General features: G+C 41.0%; 1 protein-coding gene across 10 annotated transcripts in view; it reads left to right on the plus strand.

The window, feature by feature from the left end:
- pleca (plectin a) overlaps positions 1 to 24,301 on the plus strand; it is a 104,578-nt gene that overhangs the window by 72,077 nt on the left and 8,200 nt on the right. For 8 of the 10 annotated variants that reach the window (XM_065470467.1, XM_065470470.1, XM_065470468.1 and 5 more), the window contains 29 exons: positions 1,053 to 1,130; positions 1,217 to 1,309; positions 6,189 to 6,355; positions 9,095 to 9,210; positions 9,554 to 9,660; positions 9,979 to 10,098; positions 10,207 to 10,302; positions 10,833 to 10,960; positions 11,544 to 11,637; positions 11,732 to 11,886; positions 12,044 to 12,410; positions 12,929 to 13,006; positions 13,188 to 13,349; positions 13,440 to 13,544; positions 13,647 to 13,742; positions 13,899 to 14,024; positions 14,207 to 14,359; positions 14,562 to 14,716; positions 14,801 to 14,927; positions 15,518 to 15,701; positions 15,869 to 15,889; positions 16,489 to 16,646; positions 16,736 to 16,914; positions 17,019 to 17,157; positions 17,245 to 17,601; positions 17,809 to 17,892; positions 17,982 to 18,086; positions 18,663 to 18,761; positions 20,765 to 24,112. In XM_065470467.1, coding sequence (XP_065326539.1) covers positions 1,053 to 1,130; positions 1,217 to 1,309; positions 6,189 to 6,355; positions 9,095 to 9,210; positions 9,554 to 9,660; positions 9,979 to 10,098; positions 10,207 to 10,302; positions 10,833 to 10,960; positions 11,544 to 11,637; positions 11,732 to 11,886; positions 12,044 to 12,410; positions 12,929 to 13,006; positions 13,188 to 13,349; positions 13,440 to 13,544; positions 13,647 to 13,742; positions 13,899 to 14,024; positions 14,207 to 14,359; positions 14,562 to 14,716; positions 14,801 to 14,927; positions 15,518 to 15,701; positions 15,869 to 15,889; positions 16,489 to 16,646; positions 16,736 to 16,914; positions 17,019 to 17,157; positions 17,245 to 17,601; positions 17,809 to 17,892; positions 17,982 to 18,086; positions 18,663 to 18,761; positions 20,765 to 24,112 — 7,197 coding nt within the window. The remainder of the gene's footprint in view (positions 1 to 1,052; positions 1,131 to 1,216; positions 1,310 to 6,188; positions 6,356 to 9,094; positions 9,211 to 9,553; positions 9,661 to 9,978; positions 10,099 to 10,206; positions 10,303 to 10,832; positions 10,961 to 11,543; positions 11,638 to 11,731; positions 11,887 to 12,043; positions 12,411 to 12,928; positions 13,007 to 13,187; positions 13,350 to 13,439; positions 13,545 to 13,646; positions 13,743 to 13,898; positions 14,025 to 14,206; positions 14,360 to 14,561; positions 14,717 to 14,800; positions 14,928 to 15,517; positions 15,702 to 15,868; positions 15,890 to 16,488; positions 16,647 to 16,735; positions 16,915 to 17,018; positions 17,158 to 17,244; positions 17,602 to 17,808; positions 17,893 to 17,981; positions 18,087 to 18,662; positions 18,762 to 20,764; positions 24,113 to 24,301) is intronic. The other 2 variants (XM_065470471.1, XM_065470472.1) reach the window with 1 other exon arrangement.

A 24,301-nucleotide genomic window follows, 5' to 3' on the forward strand; every position in this document is an offset into this window, starting at 1 on the left:
GGTAAAGGGCAGGATTTGTTCATATGTAATAAAAAATTAAGTTGTTAAGTTGTTGTTTTTTATGGTTGGAGTCTCGCAACTTTATGATTGTGCCTAGGAGATCTGAGAAAGCTGTACATCACAGATTACAGAAGTGTACAAAACCAAACTTTTCATTTAGAGAATGAAAGTATTTGACAAAAATGGTTTGTGGTCTGGGTTTGATTTTACAGCACAGTTATATCAATGGAAAATGCCTGAATATACCAGCAGCAGTCATTGCATGTGCTTGTGCAATGAGGATTGATTTTGAAAACAATTGCTAGACATTCCTGTTATATAAAAGTTGATTGACTTGGGAGATTTCCAGGATAGAGAGTATGAATTTCTATCTTCTGTTATAATACTTATTTGTAGTTGATTGTCCTTGTCCTTTTAATAACTGTTTATTATTATCAGTTTCAAATGGTGGTTTCTTACACTGTAGTGAAATCAAAGTCACTACAACCTAATTCTGCAGCTTAGAACTTGGAGCACGAGTGCATGTCAGGGTCGCCACTCCTATAATTTCTAAGGCTTAAGAGTTCTTGAACCTTATGGAATCTGCTTGATTGGATTGCGCTGCAGCTAAAAACAGAAAAGCAACATTTATCAGTCATCAGCTGACTCGGGGCAAAGTGTAATAATCCATTATCCAGGGAGCAGTGTTTGAAAGGTCTTGGAAAAAAAAGAGTTGTGACTGATGATTGGGAGAATCACTGAGAATGTTTATCATTCATTATCATGCTTTCACCTGCAGACATCTTGGCTGGATCTCAGATGCACTTCAGGGTCTTGTAGGGTCAGCTCTGAACGCTTTGATCACAAACACGCAGAATTTGAATCACACTTCAAATTTGCTTTCTTTTAAATTTAAGTTTTCAAGTCCATGACTGTGAAAATATGTACAGTAGAGAATGGATCTTTGTGTTACTGGAGCCTGAAACACCTGTTCCTCAGTCATGGGGCTTTGCTGTTTGCTGACCTAAAGTGCTCCCTTCACTTCATGTTTGGTCTCATCTGGTCTCTTACAGCCTCGGGAGAAAGGCCGTATGCGCTTCCACAAGCTGCAGAATGTCCAGATCGCCCTGGACTTTCTCAAACACAGACAGGTAGTTAAGAAAAACAAGAGTTTTATATTGTTTTATTTTACTTAGTATTCAGCACAGTAAAAATATTTTTATCCACACCCTTTCAGGTCAAACTGGTCAACATCAGGAATGATGACATTGCAGATGGAAACCCCAAGCTGACCCTTGGCTTGATATGGACCATCATCCTTCACTTCCAGGTAATGTAGGACACTCATAAGTCATTTTGCTGTAAATTACTGTATGGCAGTAAAGCTAATCTAGAAGCAATTGGCAGTCACTGTGATAATGCTTCTGGGCAATCTCAAGTTAACAAACCAACCTTTACTCAATGACTGTAGAGAGAACTGCAGTTTTTACTGTATATGGAACACAAGTGACACCTATGGAATCACAGGCTAAATCTAATTAAAAAACATAAATTAGATAAATGGGTAAAGGTAATTATTATCCCAAAATTAAGTTTTTTGTTCCTCATTAAAACTTAATTTACAAACCACAGCTCTGACTCATTCCACAGCAGGTCTGAACAAACATGCTACTTCATGCTGAGGCTGCCATGATACCATAAATGTAGTGGTTAAAGGACTTAATGATAATTATTAGCAATAATGCCTTCACTCAAATTCATGAATAATTGCGCTTGACTGTTCTTTGGAAAGGTATTAATGATTTATCATTGTCAGCACGACTGTCGACAGCGACTAGCAACTGATTAGCTGCTAGCATGTCTATGCTAGCTACCTATTATTAATTTGGCTAATAACCAACAATGGGATTAGAGACCACACTTACTATTAGCTTCTCCTATTTCAGTGATGAACTGCACAAGAAGCCTTCCTGTTGTCTAAGGCTATTTTAATATGGCTTGTCTCTGTAACAGCACTCGAACATTTCAAATAAACACTTTAGTTCAAAACTTTCTTGAATTTTTTAGAACAAGTAGCGAAGCAAAGCAACAGACATACAATTCAGTTGGATTCTGCGCGACTGCACAGTATTCAAAGTGAGAGCTTGAATTTCTTAAGTGTGACTCCTGTCTAACACTACTGGAACAGTAGGGAAGCAACATGGTTTGCATGACAAAAATTACTGTTTCCATGTGCAATGAACTTGCAGTCTCGTTACCTTCAAAGACAGGTTGTGCCAGGTCTACAACCAACCCCAGACAGCTGCTGTCTTTTAAAGTGACTGCAGGGCGGCAATTTAGCTGCAAAATGACAGCAACTGCATTTTGTATAGAAATATTACCATGATGCAACCAGTTGGCAACCAGTTGATTTGAGTTTCCTGTTACAGAGACGTGTCAGAACTGTTGCGCTCATTGGCACAGACTGACTCGGACTGATTGCATCGTGATGGCATCGGGATGTGTTTATAAATTAGACAGCAACTAATTGCTAACTTTGATCAATCTGTCTGAGACTGATTGCTTCCAGTCCAAGTTGCAGTTTTTAATTGAAAGTAGTTGCCAGAGGTGGAGGCAACTGGGCAACCATTTGGCCACCTCAACTGCTTGGAATCAGTCATCGAATGAAAAAGAAATGCAATCATGATTTTATTTTAATCAGTTGCAAGGAGGTTGCAATATCTTATATATTTTACACTGTTATATAAATTACAGAATTATTTAGAATTATTGATGCACAGTTTTTAGATAAGTCATAATTAAATATTTCATCAGTTTCATCAGTTTTGTAGATTTGTATTATTGTGACAGACTTTACAAAATTAAGAATACAGTTTAACAAGAAAAACATTAAGTACATTTACCAGCAACTTAATAAGACAACGACATATTTACTACTGCATGGTTGAAACCTTATCTGTACTCTTGCATTTGTGCATAAATACAGTTGGGTCGGTTTCCTGGCTTAGCTGTTATAAAGCAGCTGATTGTTTGTATTGATGGTGTTGCACTGTTCTGTAGCTTTACATTCAGGATTTTGTAAGTGCCCTGGCTCTGCTGAAACTCCGAGTTCTCAGCATGTATTCAGCATGAACTGACTGATGCCTGATGGGGGCAGCTGAGTCGTATCTCCTCAGCTGTGATGTGTTTTACTTTTAAACTGCACACTTAATAGATCAGATTTTTCCACTGGATGAGTAACATGCGTTTTATACTTCATTGTAATTATTTTGCTTCTGTTTTTGTGGTAAGGAAATTTAAAGTGCTGTTCCCTTTTTGGGAATCAGTGAAGGCTGATGTTGACACAGCAGTTACAGTAAAGTGAAGTCCACCGGCCAATCGTTTCCACATGGAGCTTATTAGATGTTTGGCAAAAGATGGATTGTCACATGCCTGTAAATTTCAAATGCATTTTTATAGCTATATAGGTTTCCACCAAACTAAATATAGAGGTTTCACTTCCTATTTCATAACATAAACAGTATAAAATTGCTTATACTGCCTATAGCAACACACACCACATTGAAAGAATCAGTCGGCAGGCAGATGTCTTCCTCATCTGGGAGAAAAGAGTGGGAGTACTTTCTTTGATGCTGTAATGACTGTGATGTTGAGATGTGCATGTGGGATCAGTCTCTGTGTCCCTCAGTATGACTCAGTGATTCCCATGAGAAAGCTGGCAGGAGACGTGGAAGCTCAGGCCTCCCTCAGAAGCTTTGCAGTGGGGAAAACAGAAATGGTCACTCACTGCTAATCAGTGCATAAAAGGTTGAATATTCTCTTTGCTGTAAAGTAGTAAAGCAAAAAAAAAAAAGTCGTCTAGCAGACATTATTTCATCAAAACAAATCCAGATTTTTTTTTTTCAGCACATGCTGTTATTAAAAACAATGGTGAATTTCCTCTGAGCTCCCCAGGTGCAGCTCACAGCTGACTAATGCACACAGGTGATTTGTCTATTAATAATAAAATAATGGTCCGGCTTCATGACAGAGAAAGAGGAACGTTTTAAAAAGAGAGGCAGCGAGGGTGGAGGTCCGGTTTCCACCCGCTGTCTGAGTCATTTTGTACCCACATTGTAGCACAGGGGCTTCCCTCGTCAAGGAAAAATAACATAAGGAAGAAATGCCTTCTTTTTCCGTTCTCCACCCTTTCCTGTCAAAAAAATGTAAGTAAAATTATTACTTCTGCTGTGACTCATCAGCCTTCCCCAAAACACTGGAAACGGATTGTGGTGGTGAAGCTGCGCTCGTTCCACTTATACACCATGAAATTTTAGAGCGGTGGAAGTCACTTAACCCTAAATCAACCAAATGATTCCCAAATGATTCTAGCGACTAAAACGACCAAGCGAGGTCATACAGGAACGCTTACTTTATGATATCCTGAAATTGTTGTAACGGCATTATGTTTTTCAAGCATTTTTATGTAAAAAATTTACATTGCATTTAAAAACTTGAGGCGTGTCATTCTGACACCAAATATGGATGAACTGGTGACTCCGCAATACTTTTACTTTAATTTGATGTTGATCAAATTGTCATATTCAGCCTGATTATTCAACCTTTAGTTCTTATGAGCTTCTGTTTAATGCAAAATCTGATCAAACGTCAACTTAGTGAATGATAAATATTTTAAATAATATGTACAGAATAAGACAAAATATTTAAAAATACAAAAACATCTGAAAAATAGTCAGAACAAGATTCCTAGTTGTAGAATAATTACCAACAATTACAATAAAATAATTTTAAAAAGCCTAACATAACAAATGTGATTCCCAGCCACCCCTGATTCATAACAAATGAATCCATAAAACCAACATTAGATTGACAAATCCATAATATGTACATGTTTACTATTGAAAATATCAGAATTGCACATATGACTCCACCTGATTAATTAAAGCTTAATGCATCACCAGCAACTAAAATATAGTAGACTTATCATATTCTTGAATGTTTTCTGAGTCTTATTGTTGTTAAAAATCTGAAGATTCTAATACAGAGACAACAAAAACTTGCTAATGTTTTGTAAATCGTGCAGCAGGTGGGTTTTTCTGCATTGAGAAAAGAGGCAAAAAGAGTTTTCCAAAAGATTTCCTTTCATTGTTACAGCATGTGCGTAGTTAAGGTGAGACCTCCGCCCATCTGGTACGTGAACCAGGCAAACAAACACCAAAAACATTCAAAAGCACCATTTGTGCCACGCTGGGAAACTGCTGGGTGATGGATTCATGCTAATGGTCACACTCCGTCAAACAGCTTTAAAATGTGAGCAGTAAAATTCATGTCCAGTAGTTCAAAAGCTGAAACTCTAAAATGTGGTCTATTCTGTCCTTTCTCTTCTTTTATGAAGATCAACCATTTTGCTGTGGGAAATGTTGGTAGCATGCTCGTGTGACTCATAGCTTAGCCTCGCAGCTCTTAAAAAAAGAAGTTTCCTGTGGTGTTTCTGCTGCACGGTCCAACTTTCGTTTACAGCTACTGAGGCATTTATTGTAAAGTTTTGTTTGGCACAACAATACTGTAACTTTAGAAGATCATCAACTCAGTTGCTTAAACAATTTTGCTCTAAAATTACTGTTTTCTGCTCGTATAATTAAAAAGCATTTTCTCCAAAAAGCGAGCTTAATGGATGTCACGAGCTCTCCGAGTAAAAGTGCCATGTAACATTTGAGGTTTAAAATGTGACTCATCTCAAATCTGGAAGAAATGAGCAGGGAAAGTTTTACTCTGCCCTCCAATTAGCATTTCAGTCTTAGTTAATCTTTAAATGTGAAACTCATAAGACAAGTTGAAAAATAATAATCTTCCCATCCATCCATTTTCTGCCGCTTACTCCGTGTTCGGGTTGTAAGCAAAGAAGTCTAAGCAGAGACATTAGAGTAAATGTCATCAGCCACCACCTCCAGGTCTTCCAGGAAAAGAAGACCTCTTAATAAATATCACCTTTTAACATTTCTATTATATAGTGTTGCATCTCTACCGATTTCTTCGAAACAAGAACAGGAAAAAAATGGTAGTGTACCACCTTTGTGCAAGAATTTAATGGGAGAAAATTGTCTAGAAAAGCCACAGACGAGCTGTGAGCACAGTAACGTAAGTCTAACAGATATGAAAGGAGATCTCTGTAGTTCGTATGACTGATATTTGCCCGTCTTGCCCTACAGATCTCAGATATTCAGGTGAACGGTCAGTCGGACGACATGACGGCCAAAGAGAAGCTGCTGCTGTGGTCTCAGAGGATGGTGGAGGGATACCAGGGCCTGCGCTGCGACAACTTCACCGGCAGCTGGAGGGATGGCAAGCTGTTCAACGCCATCATACACAAACACAGGTGAGCAGCATCCTCAGTGAGGTGTTTCGATTATAACTCAGCCTTGCGTGAATAGAAATCATGGACATTTGTAGCACAGAGGTGTTTTTCAAGCCTGACAGACACATTTTCTAGTTGGAAAGACTTGCCTGGACTTGGGGATCTTGTAACACCGCAGGCAGGAATTTTACACATGTTTAACCTTTTGCATATTTCACGTTGTTGTTTCTTCTTTTATTTATCGGCGTAGATCCAGGCAGCAATCCTAAATTCATATTTGAATTTGGCATTCGTGCAGTGTTGGACTTGTCAGGACACAAATGGAACGGTTACTATAAATCAAACATTAAATGAAAAGTCAAGGGAGACTTCATTCATTATTTAGTTCATTCATTCTGCATTCAGATATTTTGTAACTAAAAACATTTCCTTAAACTCCAGTATTTAACATTTATGAGTTACATTTAAATGAATGATTTTCAGCACACTGTAACTTTATTAGTATAATTTCATTGCTCATTTGACCTTTCATTTAACTTTATCTGAGGTCAAGAACAGAGATTTGGCATGTTGTAGCAGGAAAAGCACAGGTACATTCATGACTCCTGCTTTGTGTTTGCGTCTTCAATGCTATGATTTACTGGGACACTTAATTTAACTTGTGAGCTCTTATTAAGTCCACCTGTGCGTGCCTTGCTGTGAAGGAGGTACAATAACTGAAGCAGTAATATACTGTCTCTTCAGATATTCTGTTATGATATCTTTACTTTTCTTTTATTTTCTTTTATTTTTTTGTGCATTGTTTTGCACATGCTGCTTGTGCTTGAGTCAGAACTGAAGAATTGGTGATTAAATACAGTAATTAACACTTGTACAGTACATGCTTTTAAAAGCACTAAATTTTACTTTCAGGCACAATAAACATCTTTTAAATAGGGTAGTTTAGGGTAAAATGTGTCAGACGCTGTACTGTACGGCATAAAAGGATGCTTTCAAAACCATCTGTGGTCAGTTTGTGCAAAGCTATTTAAGTGTCTATAAGAGTAGAAAAGACTTATATAAAAGGATATAATTGACCATGTGGCTTGCAGTAGTTTTTATTGGATGTAACATAACTTCCAAAGAAGCTTAATCAGATTTTCTGCTGTTCAATATGTCCCAAACAATCTCTGGTTCATCAAAATAAGGTTAAATAGAAAGTAATTCGGATGGAAATGCTTTATTTTGTTGTATGTATGAGTAAAAAATAGAACAAAATAAACCATTTGCTGCAGTTCAAAACTGTCACCATAAGAAGTGTCATGACTTTAAGTGTACTACAGCTGCCATTGTCCTTGTCAGTAAGGAAACTGGTGTTTAACAGCCACCCATCAAACCCAAAGGAGGTGACTATACGCTCGAAACATGTACTTTGGGTGGAGTGCCACTTTGATTCTGTTTGCACAAACCTCCAGCTCCTGCAGCACATGGCAGACAAAGCAGCGCGCTATTAGAAAGTCGACTTGAGCTGGCATTATTCTGTGAAATAAGAGACAGAACGGGTGTATCATATTAAATTGAGGAAAAAAGGCTGCCCTGGAGGTGGAGGCTTGGCAGGTTACAGCAAAACGCTAGCACTCGAACTCCTCTGCCACAGTTTCTTTCTTGGTAGAGGAAGGGAAGGATGTGCAGAGGACTGCAGTGAGGACTCTAAAAAAACAAAATAAGAAAACGGACAATAACTATTTGGATCCCAGCAGGAAGCGGCAAGACTGGAATTTCTAACTGGTTTCCATTGCGTCACGTTTTGGGTTTTTTTTCTTTAATTAGCTTCTGCTTTTGCAAAATCAAAGCTTGGAAACTTGGCTCTTACTGCGATGCACAGCCTGAAGAGAAAGTTCCGCTCGAAGAGGCGTCTGAACAGCGCCTCCAGCAGCACGTTGGGCTCCGTCAGTGACCTGGATGAGCGGGTGATCATGTTCTGTGAGGATGTTCCCACCGAGAGCTCATTTGACTCGGGTCAAAGCTCGCACAGCTTATGTGCCCGCCCCAGTCGAGGCTCCCAGAGCGAGGAGCAGGAGCTAGGATCAGAGCGTCACATCATGCACCTGAGCAGAGAAAGACACTCCTACAGACAGGCGCGCTATGGTGACAGAGAACCCCAAAAGGAGTACTACATACAGAGAGTTGTGGAAGTGTATGGAAAATTTACTGGATATTCTGTGTCCTTATGAAACCTTTCTCTCTGAAGTTTATGGGATTTTGATCCCTTAAGATGCTCTGAGCTTGTTCCCGCATGTTATTACATTGCGGCAAACTTCCTGGCAAAGTGCACTCAGAGAAAAAAACTGTGTGTTGTTTAATTTTAATCTTCATTGTGGTAGCAAGTCTAGTCTTTGCCTGCCCTTCATATTGTAATAGAGATACTAGACGTGACAAACTAGCCTCCAGCAACTTGACTCATGAAATATGTAACCTGTTTCATTTTAACCTGTCAATAGAGCTTCAGAGATTATTTATCAATTAGTGTGTTCATGAAAAAATGTGATTATTAAATAGTTTTCAGAAGCATTTTTGCTGATATTTATACTGAAAACTGATATTTTTGCATATTTTAGGGCAATTTTTATAATTGAGCACTCAAATTAAGCCCAACCTTGTTAATTTAGCCTCATGTTTTCTTGCCGTCATCTATCATTTAAATCAAATCTGGATCAGCAGTAATAAAGTGTATTGCCCTGATTCCGCTCACTGTTCTTCCTGGCTGATTGCTGCCTGCAGGCCCTCTCTGATCGATATGAGTCAAGTGTACCGACAGTCCAACCAGGAGAACCTGGAGCAGGCCTTCAGCGTGGCAGAGAGAGAGCTGGGTGTCACCAAACTGCTGGACCCCGAAGGTGAGCACAGTCACCCTCAAACATTTACTTTAGGGAATACTTAAGCATGGGTTTAGTCACTTTTAATTGTAGGCAAAGCGTTTTCCCTTTCCTTTAATTCTCCTGCCTGCACTGCTGTACAAGTGCAAATCTACATATTAGCTGTTAATAGTTTGATATTTATATGCTGCAAAACGGGAACGAATACATGAGTGAGTGTTTTTGTGTTTTAATATTTCAGAAGTCCCATAAATAGACTTGGTATTCAAGTTGGTAGCTAAGGAACTTCAAGTCACCACTCATCCATCTTTGTCATTTCCCTGAAACATGACAGGTTTTTTTTTGTTTTTATTGCTCTGTACAGATGTCGATGTGCCCCATCCAGATGAGAAATCCATCATCACATATGTGTCCTCTCTGTATGATGCCATGCCCAGGGTACCAGACGTCCAGGATGGTGTCAAAGCCAATGTGAGCCCACCTTTTTATCATCACTGATTAATTATTCAGCAGCAGAGCATCTCCGGTGCCGCCTTTCATCTGCAGCAGTAAAATGCAAAATATAAATGCAATATTAAGAGTTATTCTTATTTAAATGCCCTGAGCTTGCATTATAGTCATTATAATCTTGCATTTACTTATAAATATTATTATCATATGTAAAATACATAGAAATGATCATCCTGTTAGTTTTGAAGTTGCAGCCTGAGAAATTTGGCACTTACAAAAAAATCACTGGACAATCTGGAAAACATCAGCAGGTAATTATTTTGAACATCTGTGCTTCAGGAGCTGGAGCTGCGTTGGCAGGAGTACTATGAGCTGGTCACCATGCTGCTGCAGTGGATCAGACACCACATCCTCGTTTTTGAGGAGAGGAAGTTCCCCACCAGCTACGAAGAGATTGAGGTGACTAGATCGCGTCCTACAATCTGAAAGAATCAGTGCGACACAGATCATGTAGCTGACGATCAACGTGTTTTTTGTTCTTTTGTTATTTACGTTTATCATCTGCAGGTTCTTTGGCGTCAGTTTCTGAAGTTCAAGGAAACGGAGCTTCCTGCCAAAGAGGCAGACAAGAACCGCTCCAAACACATCTTCAAGTCTTTTGAGGTGAGATTTCCCAGCAGAACAAAAGTCAGCAGTCATAAAAAATATGAAGGGATGAAAGGCTAATATTTTAAATAGTTATCCCACCAAACCGCAGCACATACACAAATAGTCTTGGGTCCAAATACATTTCTGTATTTGTAAACGACAGATAGAAAGAAGATAGATTTGCAAAAGCAAAGTGCAAAACAAATAGAAAATTGTATCCATTTATTTGCACTAATAAACTAAAATCCCACCTGTTTTTGCACACTTACAAAAATCACTAAAAAAATACATAAATTAAAGGACATCTTTCCAAATACTGCTATGTCCACGGCCCTTTGAACGTACCCCTTCAGTCTGAAAATCTTTTAAGAAAAATCTTCCCACCATCAATAAATTAGACCCAGTTTTTTAAATGTTTATTTTTGCCCTGGAGCACAGAATTATCGCTTAAGACAAATAATCTGAGACTGAGCAGAATTTGAGGCCTTAAATGATCACAAATATTATCTTACGTGGTTTTGTACATTGTTTGTTATCTTTCACAGGGTGCGGTTCAGGCTGGTCAGGTCAAAGTGCCGCCAGGTTATCACCCTTTAGATGTGGAGAAGGAATGGGGTCGTCTGCATGTCGCCATCCTGGAGAGAGAGCGTCTCCTCAGGACTGAATTTGAGAGGTAACCAGGCTGTTATCCAAACCTCATCACATGCGCTGTGTTGCCAAAGCACAAAACGGCAGCAAAACCACAAAGCATGAGGAAACTGTTACAGTTTGACCACGAGCATGACTCATCTCCTAATGATAACGTCCACTTTGGCAATAAAATTAAACTGAGTCGGCTTTGTGGATTAGTAAGTACAGATCATATTAGGGCAAACACATGATGGCTGTGTCGTTTCCATGGCAATAGCCTTAGACTAAATAGTCTCTCATAAAGTTGTTGTCTAATCACAAGGAAGGGAGGGCACAGCTTCTAGTTTAGTTGTTTCAGATCATCTCTGCATTGCTGGGCACACACAGCTCAAAAAGGAGCAACAACATGGCTTTCATGCATCACGGATATGCGTTAAAGTATTTATTCCGCCAGAAGACGGAGTGAGTGCTTTAATATATCCTTTTCAATTTTCAATTTTTTTTAGTTATTATTAACATTTTTACTTTTGAGAAAGAAGAGAAAGTATCCTGTAGGGAAATCACTGCTTGTCAGTCTGCACTGTTTGAATTCTTTTCTGACCTCTGACCTTTCATCTTCCCTGCAGGCTGGAGCGACTTCAGAGGGTTGTCAGCAAGGTCCAGATGGAGTCAGGGGTGTGCGAGGAGCAGCTCAACCAGGTGGAGACTCTGCTGCAGACGGTGAGACACAAACTCTTAAGGACAGCCAATAAAAGCATCTTTGTGCAAATTATTTGCAGTAAAATAAAGAGATGTGAAACCTTGTCTGTTGAAGGATGTGAGGCTGATGAGCTCAGGGAAACCTGCACAGCACACGGCAGAGATGGAGGCAGATCTGGAAAAAGCAGAAGGGATGATCCGGCTCCTCTTCAATGACGTTCAGCTGCTAAAAGATGGACGCCACCTTCAAGCTGAACAGATGTATCGCAGGTGCAAAAGAAATCAAGCTCTACAGACATCATGGGATTTAATCTATGCAATTAGTCAATTTTTTTCTTTCTAATTACTTTAAATGTCAAACTAGTGAATCTTAGAACTTTACATTTTAAATCGATTAACGTTTTTTTCACCACGTTTCTGTCTTTAGAGTTTATCGCCTCCATGAGCGGCTTGTAAACCTCCGCAGCGAGTACAACCTGCGCCTCAAGTCAGGTGTGACCATCACACAAATCCCCATGACGCAGATCCCCATGACCCAAGTCCACACGACCCAGGTCCACAGCGCCCAGGTCCTGCAGCAGGCCCCCGTGAGGGTGCGGCCTGAGCTGGATGAAGTCACGCTGCGCTACATCCAGGATCTGCTGAGCTGGGTGGAGGAAAACCAGCGACGGGTGGACGAAGGGCAGTGGGGCTCGGACCTTCCCAGCGTGGAGTCCCAGCTGGGCAGCCAACGAGGCCTCCATCAGTGTGTGGAGGAGTTCCGCTCCAAGATAGACAGAGCCAAGGCTGATGAGGTATGTTGGCACCAAGTATCTCTGCGATGGTGTTGTAGACGGGGCAGAGAGAGATTTAATCTCAGGATGAAAATTGGTATTTGGCAGTAGAGCGTTAACTTAGTGTCCACCTCTGAATCGCTGCACACATCCTGGATTTTTCCGGCAATTTGTGTAAAAGAATCAGTAAAGTCAACTGAAACTATCTGATTATGAACCAGGTGTTGAATCCAGTTCCACTAAAGGCCACACTGGAAAATGGCAAGTGTCCAGTGCAACAGCATTTAATTTGGCATGTGTGTAAGTTGCTCTGCAGACTACAGAATTAACCAAGAACCTAATGAGATTTTGCAAAGAGGTGGATTTAGCCTGGAAGCCTTATGTTTCATAAATGGGCCACTAGCAATGACAAGCAAAAAAAGTGTTTGGTAGTTATGAACTGAAATGTGGACTTTCTGTGGAAATTGTTGAACAGACTGAACTCTAATCAGTAGTTCTTCTTAATGATCTCTTTCTATGGCGTCTCTCATCTGTTCCAGAGTCAGATTTCACCTGCCAGCAAAGCTGCTTACCGTGACTATCTGGGAAAACTGGAGCTACAATACGGCAAGCTACTGGTAGATACGAACGAGTCACTAAAATCAAAAAACACTGTTGTCTTGTAGAGAGGTCAAACTCGACAGCTGTTTTCATTGAAGTTCAGAAACACCCTGAAAATTTTCCTTGATGTTTTAAATACCATCCAGTTTTCTTCCTAACCCTGCAAAAATGTTTCATAACGTGTCACCATTACTGTAGAACTCCTCAAAGGCTCGCCTGCGCTACATGGACCAGCTTCATGCCTTTGTCACTGCAGCAACCAAAGAGCTGATGTGGCTTAATGAGAAAGAGGAAGAGGAGGTGAACTACGACTGGAGCGAGCGAAACACCAACATGGCAGCCAAGAAAGAAAACTACTCGGTACAGTAATACTGAGATGTTCTTGTGGGTTTCTCATTTCTTGTTATGATGATGGTACTGATACGATTGGTTGTTGTTTCTGTGGAGCAGGGTTTGATGAAAGAGTTGGAGCTCCGGGAGAAGAAAGTGAATGGTGTCCAGGCCACAGGAGACAAACTGCTGAGGGACGGACACCCAGCCAAGAAGACCATCGAGGTGGGACGCTGAACACATGTTGTTGAACTTTAAATATAAATGATTATTTTCTTCTCATATGTGCTTTTTCTTTTCTCCCCTTCCATCCTTCCTCTTCCTCAGGCCTTCACTGCAGCCCTGCAGACTCAGTGGAGTTGGATCCTCCAGCTGTGCTGCTGTATTGAAACCCACCTGAAAGAAAACACTGCCTACTATCAGGTATGATTATCAGCATGACAAGGTATTCACACTTATAGACTGCTCTCCGCATGTCTGGCGAGTTAGCTGGCCGTCACTAAATCTGTCCCTTTCTGCAGGTTTTTAATGTGTTTTAAACCACTGCAGCTTAAATGATCTACTTTTCTCTCAATCCAGTTTTTCTCTGACGTGAAGGAGGCAGAGGAGAAGATTAAAAAGATCCAAGACACTATGAAGAGGAAGTACACCTGCGAACGCTCCATCACGGTCACACGGCTGGAAGATCTGCTCCAGGATGCAGCTGTGGGTTTATTCACGAGTGTTTTGCTCCTTTAAGCTCATCCAGAAACTGTGAACTGGCAAACAAATCCACACCGTTAAAGCAACATGAAATATTTACTCTTCTGTTTGTGGGAGCTTCGTTTTAGGCTGCATGTCTTTGAATTATTGAATTAGAGTTTGAGAATTTTATGTGCTCTTCCCAGGATGAGAAAGAGCAACTGAATGAGTTCAAAACTCACCTGGAAGGCCTGAAGCGGAGAGCCAAGACCATCGTCCAGCTGAAACCACGTAACCCTGCTACTCCGATAAAGGGAAAGCTGCCCGTCCAGGCTGTTTGTGACTTCAAGCAGATGGAGGTAAGCCATAGACTTCCTAAGTTGTTTATGGTGAGTGTGAAATTCTTAATTGAGTTTCAACTTGTGTCCTGCTTTGGTTGACTTCTATTACACTGAAAGGACATAACATTAAAAAAAATATACAGTAAAATGTAGAATATGCAAAAACAGACGGTGACTGTTGACCAGCCAGTTATGAGCTGCTGTTTTCATCTTCTTCCAGATCACAGTCCACAGAGGCGATGAATGCACTCTGCTGAATAACTCGCAGCCCTACAAGTGGAAGGTGCTGAATGATAAAGGCAACGAGGCGTCTGTCCCATCTATCTGCTTCCTGATTCCACCCACCAACAGGGACGCTGTGAACAGTGTTGCCGGGTGAGTCAACGAACACCCGGCTGAATTTGTAACGCACGCACACAACCACACGCTGGAGACTAACCTCCACCTCACGATCTTCAGGCTGGACGGAAACCTCCAGAGGCTGCAGAACATGTGGCAGACACTGTTTGTGGACATGAAGAGCCTGCTGTCCTGGCAGTACCTGATGAGAGACATCCACATCATTAAAAGCTGGAACATCAGCATGGTAACAACACAATATGAAACCTTTTGGAAACCAGTTTTTGGTGGTATAAATGAAAGCAGGGCTGAAATGACTGCTGTTGGGGTGCACTTTACCTCATGTTACAATAACATTAGATTTATGCCTGTGAGGCACAAAAACTCTAATGGGGCTAATAATAGACTGCAAAACTTCAAAGATTACTCAGCTGCACATGTTATGCAGAAATGGAAGTGCGAACTATGTCTAGATGTATCTGAAGATACATGGAAGGATTTCTGGGTAAGACAGATTAAGATTATTAACTCAAGATCCTGTCAGTAGATCTGCTGAACAGAACAGTACACATTAGTTATTCTCTAGTATAGCAATTTACTGTAAAAAGAGTTCATAAAAACTTCACCCCAAAATATTGATAGGTAAAGATTATGCATGTGCAGATTTGTTGTTACGAGAAATTGATTTTTCTTCAAAAACATTATGAAACATTATTTTTATTTGGTTTATAGTTGATAATTGCACTCTCTCAGTACTGTACATACAGACACAGCTTTCTATTGAACTGTTGTTTTCATAATGTTTGATATTAGCCACCATCTTTGTTACCACTGTAGTTTAAGACGCTGAGGGTGGAGGAGTACCGACTAGCACTGAGGAACCTGGAGCAGCACTATCAGGACTTCCTGAGAGACAGCCAGGACTCCCAGATGTTTGGGGCTGAGGATCGTATGCAGGTGGAGTCCAACTACAACCTAGCCAACCAGCACTACAACACAATGGTCAGCTCTGCAGAGCAAGGTTTGTACCGTTTCTTTCTGAAACATCAGTTTCTTTTATCATCTCAGCATTTCCTGAAACATTTTCATGTCTGTGTTCTGTTTACATATTTTTATCATTTCTCATTTGCATGAGTTGTATTTCAGTCATCATTTGTGTGTAAGTTGACTGTTGCATTCACATTTCAGACTATGTGCCACCCAGAGCAGGTAAGGTGTTTCCAATAAAGTGGCCGATGTGCGCTAGGAGCTTTTGACTGGCTGAACAGTGTGTGTGCACTGAGAGCTGTTGTTCTGTCATGTTTCATTTCATGCTTCACCTCAATCAACTTAATCATCCTCAAAGATTCTGGGAATCCCTCCTAACGTCACTTATCAATGCATTCCTGTCTTTGTGCATGGATTTTAATGGCAGCTGATCCCCACTATTAATCAACGAATGGAAAAAGCACTTAATTGATCAAATTAACACGTATGAAATATAGCCAACATGGAACAATTAATGCATGAAGAAGTACATTCAGTTTGCAGATCATGGAAAATTCTAATCTAGCTTAATGAGATTTATGATTTTTTGAGAATTCAGAATTTTTTGATTCTTAGGAGATTAAATTCGTTAACAAAATTTAACCATCCAGAGAAACACAGGCAATTCTGTGAAATAACTGTTTTAACTTTTAGGATCCTGAAACTAATACTGCACCTCTTACAGTTAGTTCAAATTCTTAAATTGCTAAAAATGGCTTATATAAAGAGATTTAGTTGTCTTTTAAAAACATATAAAATCCAATATGTGTTGTTCCAACTAGGAGAGCAAGACGAGACAGTGTGCAAAACCTACCTGACGAAGATCAAGGACCTTCGGCTGAGGCTGGAAGGCTGCGAGACTCGAACGGTGACGCGTCTCCGCCAGCCTGTCGACAAGGAACCACTGAAAGCCTGCGCCCTGAAGACTGCAGAGCAAATGGTGCAAAACACAAAGATGAATGCAGAAATAAATATGAGTAAACAGTAAGTGGTCTTCTAGCAAGTTATCTTCCTGTTTGTTTGTAACAGAAAGTGCAGTCTGAGCTGGAGGGCTTGAAGAACGACTTGAGCTCCATTGCTGAAAAGACCGAGGAGGTTCTGGCTTCTCCTCAGCAGTCCAGCTCCGCCCCAATACTGCGCTCTGAACTGGACATGACTCTGAAGAAGATGGATCATGTTTACGGCCTCTCCTCGGTCTACCTGGACAAGTGAGGCTTAGTGATTCTCCCAAGAACTTGCTGATGGATTTTAAGCCACAGCTATGTGTTTGTGTTTTTTTACTGTTCCTAAAGTGCGAACATCTTGTTTTCAGGCTGAAGACGATTGATGTCGTGATCAGAAACACTAAAGATGCAGAAGACACGCTGAAGAGTTACGAGACTCGTCTGCGCGATGTCAGTAAAGTTCCTGGTGATGAGAAGGAAGTGGAGGATCAGCGCAGTCAGCTGAAGGTATCAAGATGTTTCTGCATTTTCCAGATTTGTTTCTGTGTCAGACTGCTTCATTTTTGTGGTAACTTTGCTGTTTTCTTTGTGCAGTCCATGCGTACCGAAGCAGAGGCCGACCAGGTGATATTCGACCGCCTGCAGGACGAGCTTAGGAGGGCGACGGCTATGAATGACAAAATGACGAGGATTCACAGCGAGCGAGATGCTGATCTGGAACATTACCGTCAACTGGTCGGCAGCCTCCTGGAGCGGTGGCAAGCTGTGTTTGCACAGATGGACCTGAGGCAGCGGGAGCTCGGCCTCCTGGGGCGCAACATGAACTCCTACCGTGAAAGTTACGAGTGGCTCATCCACTGGCTCGAAGAAGCGAAGCAGAGGCAGGAGAAAATTCAGGCTGTGCCAATCGGGGACAGCAAGGCTCTCAGGGAGCAGCTGGCACAGGAGAAGGTATTGTAAAGGAAAGAATAAGTTGTGTGGGGCAAAGCGTAGAAGAGTCATGCCCTCTGGTGTTCACTGGGGTGTCACAAAAAAAATAAAAAATTCACTCCACTTATATTTTTGACTCCCCCGGTGTGAATCATGCTTGGTTTGTGAAGTATGCCCTGAAATAGTTTCTAATCATGATATATTCTCTGTTTTAAATCATATTTACAGAAACTCCTGGGAGACATTGAGAAAAACAAGGAGGAGATTGAAAATTGCCAGAAAAATGCAAAGGCTTATATCGACTCTGTCAAAGTAAATACTGAAAATTTTCAACTTTTAAAAAAATTTAAGTTTGCTGCTTAACTTAACATTCATTTTTTCCCCCTCCTTCTTGTTTTCAGGACTACGAGTTCCAGATTTTGACCTACAAAGCCCTCCAGGATCCCATAGCATCTCCTCTGAAAAAGCCCAAAATGGAGTGTGCATCCGATAACATCATTCAGGAGGTAGGGCTTACAAACACAGCTGTTGAGCTGCCAGCAGTAGGTGGACCAGGTGTTCCACTTCATGTGGACTTAACAGCGTGTTTATTTCTTATTCCTCGTCCAACATATCGGGACACGTTTTGATTGGCTCTAGTTTTCAACAGTCAGACCAACAGTTTTTGGACAGTCTGGCTGTGAAGGAAGTAGGGGAAGCTTTCATGATGGTTAACCTGTCACTGTGTTTTGCTGCCAACAGGAAAAATCTGTGCAAATCTCAGCAGATCATGATGGAAACTAACAGAAGGGAAACTAAATGCAGCTTCAATAAAGATCTATAAGCTGCTTGTATTTAATTATGTTGAAGAAGGCTGTTAAAGCTGCCTTTAAATCAGGCATATTTGTTCTTTAAACATGAAACTAACTCAATGATTATACCGAAATTGTCACCTATGCCCATGTTGGCATTTTGGGAATACATTCTGCTTTCTCCTCACATTGAAAGTCGAGAGGAAAGCAACACATATGAAGATATATGACTAAAAAAGAATAATCATTCATTCGATTTAGTGAAGTGAATTTTACTTTGTTTTTTTTCAGTATGTTACGCTGAGAACACGCTACAGTGAGCTGTTGACTCTCACCAGTCAGTACATCAAATTCATCACAGACACACAGCGCCGCCTGGAGGAAGAAGAGGTAAGTGTGCACACTCAGTAGACACAACAGTGCACTTAAGTCCTCACTAATGTAATGTATGGGAAATCATTTCCATCAAATAGCATCAAAATTTTGAGTCTGTTACCAAGAGTGCAGACATAATTTTAGGCGTACAGTGGTGAAGCAAACAATTTCATCCTACTGTTACCGCACATCACATCCCCACTACGGTATATGTCTCTCATTCCCCGACACTATGTGTATTTAGTCAAATCATTTCACACGATCTGTAAACATGACTGTGATTTGGCCCTGAATTCAGTCACATTTTCAAACTGCTCGACTGCTTTTCCAACAATTTCAATTTGATAATCACTTCTTCATTTCTTCCTGAAACCACCCACACAGGCTTCAGGCTTCCTACCTTCTCAGATGCATTATTTTAAAATTTACCTTTGCTTCCCGTCCCCGCCCTTTTTTCTTCCTTTCTAACTTTCTGTTTTGTTTGATCCTTTTGACCTGCTCGCCAGTGCTTTGTCATGATGAGTATTAATCACGTGCTTAAGAGATGAATTAACCCCAAAGCACCAGGTATTTAAAAACAATCCTCTCAGCCCATTTCATTCGTCTTCACGTCAGATTCGTGTCTGTAGTGAAGGGAAGGTTCACGCGTATTTGGAAATCTTTCATTATTGACGGTGTTCTCGGTTCAGTAATAACTTAGGAACTTTAATTTCTCTGGCTGAGCATCAGCTTACTGTAAGATGTTGGTTTTGGAAGTCTAGATATTGTCATTTAATGAGATTTGCAAGCTATTATAATTGTTTCTCTTGTCTTAATAAATCAAATTATAATGTAGCTGATTGTTGACAGTACTGTTTAGCACCACAACAAATTAAGATTTCACATTCTGATTAGTCTTTAGGTTTTTAAAATCCCTGAATGGGAGCGGTGTTTTCACACGTCCAAAACTCAAAGATTAGTTTTAAAGAGAAAGACAAGCAGCAAAGCCAGTCAATGTTTTTTTTGTTGTTGTTGTTTTTTTTACTACTTGTTGTGCCCAATAAATCTGCCAAATCAAACACGCAGAGCTAGCTGCTGTGGCTGCCCCTTATGAACAAGGGAGCTTGATAAATGACAGTTGAGTGATTGCTTCTAATGATTTCCTCCAGCAAATAAAATGTGGAAACTTGTTCTATTACAAAAGAAATCAGCTTCTTCCTAAACCAGACGTCAGTTTAAAGGTCAGTGTGACAGGTTTCTAAAGTGTTGAACCTTCCTTGTAGGTATCAGTCACCACAACAACACCTTCTTATCTAACAGTAGAACTCATCTCAGACTTGAGGGATCTTGGATTTGTGTCGTGTCACGTGCATTTAAATCCAAGCTTGCTGTGTTAAATGTTACATGAAGTCATGCTGTGTTTGCTGCATCACTATGCTCGATGTTCTTTTCATCCTGATTGCTGCAAAAATATATGTTTGGGATTATTTAATCTGCACTCGGCACTTTTTGCATGCTGCTAATTATTTATCATTTGCCTATTTTCTTTCTTATTATTTTACACTTTTCAATAAAACCTATTTATGTTAAGAAAATCAATGAGTGGTAGAGAGAAATGTATAAAATTGTGACTGAATCCCACTGATTACATATCCAAGTTTTTCACTAAAATACATCACCAGCAACAAAACCTCCACACCTTCAAAATATTAACACTGTGATAAGTTCACTTGTAAAAAGAATTTGCAGTTGTTTTTACCAACTCCATAATAATAATGACCGTATAATATTACCAGACCTTTTACACAGATTATGCATGAAAGCAACGTGTAGTGTTGTCCGGTGTTGTGAAGTAAAGTGCCATACATTGTGTGCCATACGTTTAATGAACGTGAAAAGCATTTCCCAATGCAGAATTATCTCTCCAGTGAAAAATCTGTGTTGTGTATATTGAGCCATAACTATGCCTATAGTTGTATTTTATAATCTAAAACCTCTAACATGCAGCTCCCTTCACTCCTTTGCTTTTATTAATGCAGAAAGCTTCTGAAAAAGTTAAAGAAGAGGAGAGGAAACGGATGGCAGAGATGCAGGCGGAATTAGATAAGCAGAAACAGTTGGCTGAAGCTCACGCAAAGTCTGTGGCCAAAGCAGAGAAAGAGGCCGAGGAGCTGAAGTTAAAGATGAAGGAAGAGGCCAATAAGAGACAAGATGTTGCAGTGGATGCTGAAAAACAGAAGCAAAACATTCAGCAGGAGCTGCATCAGCTGAAGAGTCTGTCAGAGCAGGAGATCAAGTCCAAGAGTCAGCAGCTGGAAGAGGCGCTCATCAGTCGTACCAAGATCGAGGAAGAAATCCACATAATTAGGATTCAGTTGGAGGCAACAATGAAACAGAAGAGCACAGCTGAGACTGAGTTACAGCAGCTCAGAGACAAAGCTGCTGAAGCTGAGAAGCACAGGAAGGCTGCTCAAGACGAGGCGGAAAGGCTTCGCAAACAGGTGACTGAGGAGACTCAGAAAAAGAAAAATGCTGAAGATGAGCTAAAGCGTAAATCTGAAGCCGAAAAAGAGGCAGCCAAACAAAAGCAGAAAGCACTGGATGACCTGCAGAAATTTAAACTACAAGCCGAAGAGGCAGAGAGGCGCATGAAACAGGCTGAGGAGGAAAAACTGAGGCAGATTAAAGTTGTAGAAGAGGTGGCACAGAAGTCTGCTGCCACACAGTTGCAAACCAAAGCTATGTCATTCAATGAACAGGCAACAAAACTGGAAGAATCCCTCAAGAAAGAGCAGGGAACTGTTCTTCAGCTGCAGGAGGAAGCCGAAAAACTCAGGAAACAACAAGAGGAAGCTAACAAAGCCAGGGAGCAAGCAGAGAAAGAGCTGGAAACATGGAGACAGAAAGCCAATGAAGCTCTCCGCTTGAGGCTACAAGCTGAGGAGGAAGCTCAAAAGAAGAGTCAGGCTCAAGAGGAAGCAGAGAGGCAGAAGGTTGAAGCAGAGCGAGATGCCAAGAAAAGGGCTAAAGCTGAAGAGGCTGCACTCAAACAGAAGGAGAATGCAGAAACGGAGCTGGAAAAACAGAGGAAATTTGCTGAACAGATAGCCCAACAAAAACTGTCTGCAGAGCAAGAATGCATACGCTTAAAGGCTGACTTTGAACATGCTGAGCAGCAGAGGGGCCTGTTGGATAGTGAGCTCCAGCGTCTGAAGAACGAGGTGAATGCTGCAGAAAAACAGAGAAAACAGCTCGAAGACGAACTGGCTAAAGTCAGAAGTGAAATGGACGCTCTGCTACAGATGAAGATTGAAGCTGAGAAGGTGACACTGTCAAACACAGAAAAGAGCAAACAGCTTCTTGAGTCTGAAGCGCAGAAAATGAAACAACTTGCTGAGGAAGCTGCTAGACTGAGATCAGTCGCCGAAGAGGCGAAGAAGCAGAGGCAGACTGCAGAGGACAAGGCAGCCCAGCAAAGAGCTGAGGCGGAAAAAACCCTTAACGAAAAACTGGCTGCTATCAATGAGGCAACTCGGCTAAAGACTGAAGCAGAGATCGCCCTCAAAGCTAAAGAAGCAGAGAATGAAAGACTAAAGAGAAAAGCTGAGGAGGAAGCCTATCAAAGAAAGCTGCTGGAGGACCAAGCTGCTCAGCATAAGCAAGAGATTGAGGAGAAAATCACACACCTTAAGAGCTCATCTGACTCTGAGCTGGAGAGACAAAAAACTATTGTGGAAGAAACTTTGAGGCAAAAGAACGTGGTCGAAGAGGAGATTCATATCATCAGAATCAACTTTGAGAAAGCCTCAAAAGAGAAGTCAGATCTAGAGGGTGAATTAAAGAAACTGAAGAATATTGCAGATGAGACTGAGAAGAGCAAACTTAAGGCTGAAAAAGAGGCAGACAAACTAAAAAAGCTTGCTGCAGAGGAAGAGAAGAAGAGGAAAGAGGCTGAGGAGAAGGTGAAGAGGATAACTGCAGCCGAAGAGGAGGCAGCTCGTCAATGCAAAGCTGCTCAGGAGGAAGTCGAACGCCTCAAAAAGAAAGCCGAAGAAGCAAATAAGCAGAAAGAGCAAGCTGAGAAAGAGGCAGAAAAGCAGGTCATTGTAGCCAAAGAGGCAGCACAAAAATGCAGTGCCGCAGAGCAGAAAACTCAAGATGTTCTCAGTAAGAATAAAGAAGACAGCCTTGCTCAGGAGAAGCTTAAAGACGAATTCAAAAATGCTAAGAAACTTGCAGAAGCCGCTGAGAAAGCCAAAGAGAAAGCTGAGAAAGAGGCTGCCTTGCTCCGCCAAAAAGCAGAAGAAGCTGAAAAGCTGAAGAAAGCTGCAGAAGAAGAAGCCGCTAAACAGGCCAAAGCTCAGAAGGATGCAGAGAAACTGAGAAAAGAAGCAGAGGAAGAGGCCTCTAAGCGAGCTGCAGCTGAGCAAGCAGCCCTAAAGCAGAAGCAGCAAGCTGATGCAGAGATGGCCAAGCACAAAAAAGAGGCAGAACAAGCACTTACACAGAAGTCGCAGGTGGAGAAGGAACTGACACTGGTTAAACTTCAGCTGGATGAAACTGATAAGCAGAAGAAGGTGTTGGATGAAGAGCTTCAGCGAGTTAAAGGTGAAGTAAATGACGCTGTCAAGCAAAAGGCACAGGTGGAGGATGAGTTGTCGAAAGTTAAGATCCAGATGGAAGAGCTCCTGAAGCTTAAGCTCAAAATTGAGGAAGAAAACCGGCGCCTGATGAAGAAGGACAAAGACAGTACACAGAAATTACTTGCAGAGGAAGCAGAGAAAATGAAGAGCCTTGCAGAGGAAGCTGCTAGACTCAGCGTGGAAGCTGAAGACGCTGCCAAACAAAGGCAGATTGCTGAATCTGACTTGGCTGAACAGAGGGCTCTTGCAGAGAAAATGCTAAAAGAGAAAATGCAGGCCATCCAAGAGGCTACAAAACTAAAAGCTGAAGCAGAGGAGCTCCAGAAACAGAAGGACCAGGCACAGGAAAAAGCTAAAAAACTTTTGGAGGACAAACAACAGATCCAACAGCGCCTTGATAAGGAGACAGAGGATTTCCAGAAATCCCTGGAAGCCGAGCGAAAGAGGCAGTTTGAAGTTGCAGCTGAAGCAGAGAAACTGAAAGTGAAGGTGAAAGAGCTCAGCGATGCTCAAGCTAAAGCTGAAACGGAGGCAAAGAAATTCAAGAAGCAAGCCGACGAAGCAAAAACTCGTCTCCAAGAGACTGAAAAACAAACGACAGAAATCGTTGTGCAGAAGTTGGAGACACAGAGGCTACAGAGCACGAGAGAAGCTGATGACCTGAAGAAAGCCCTAGCAGACCTTGAAAAGGAGAAAGAGAAACTGAAAAAGGATGCAGAGGAACTTCAGAAGAAATCTAAAGAGGTATTGTGGCCTGTATTAACACTGTTATTCAGTTTAAAGACGCTTATACTTAATATTGTCCTGTTAAACATGTAAGTGACAGTGCAGTGTTTGTGTTAGCATGCTTAAATACATTACAGAAAGATATAGTAGTAGTACAATATATGTGTGTATATATCTATATATAGATATAGATATATTATAAATAGT

Source organism: Pelmatolapia mariae, linkage group LG22 (assembly GCF_036321145.2).
Source record: "Pelmatolapia mariae isolate MD_Pm_ZW linkage group LG22, Pm_UMD_F_2, whole genome shotgun sequence".
NCBI lineage: Eukaryota > Metazoa > Chordata > Actinopteri > Cichliformes > Cichlidae > Pelmatolapia > Pelmatolapia mariae.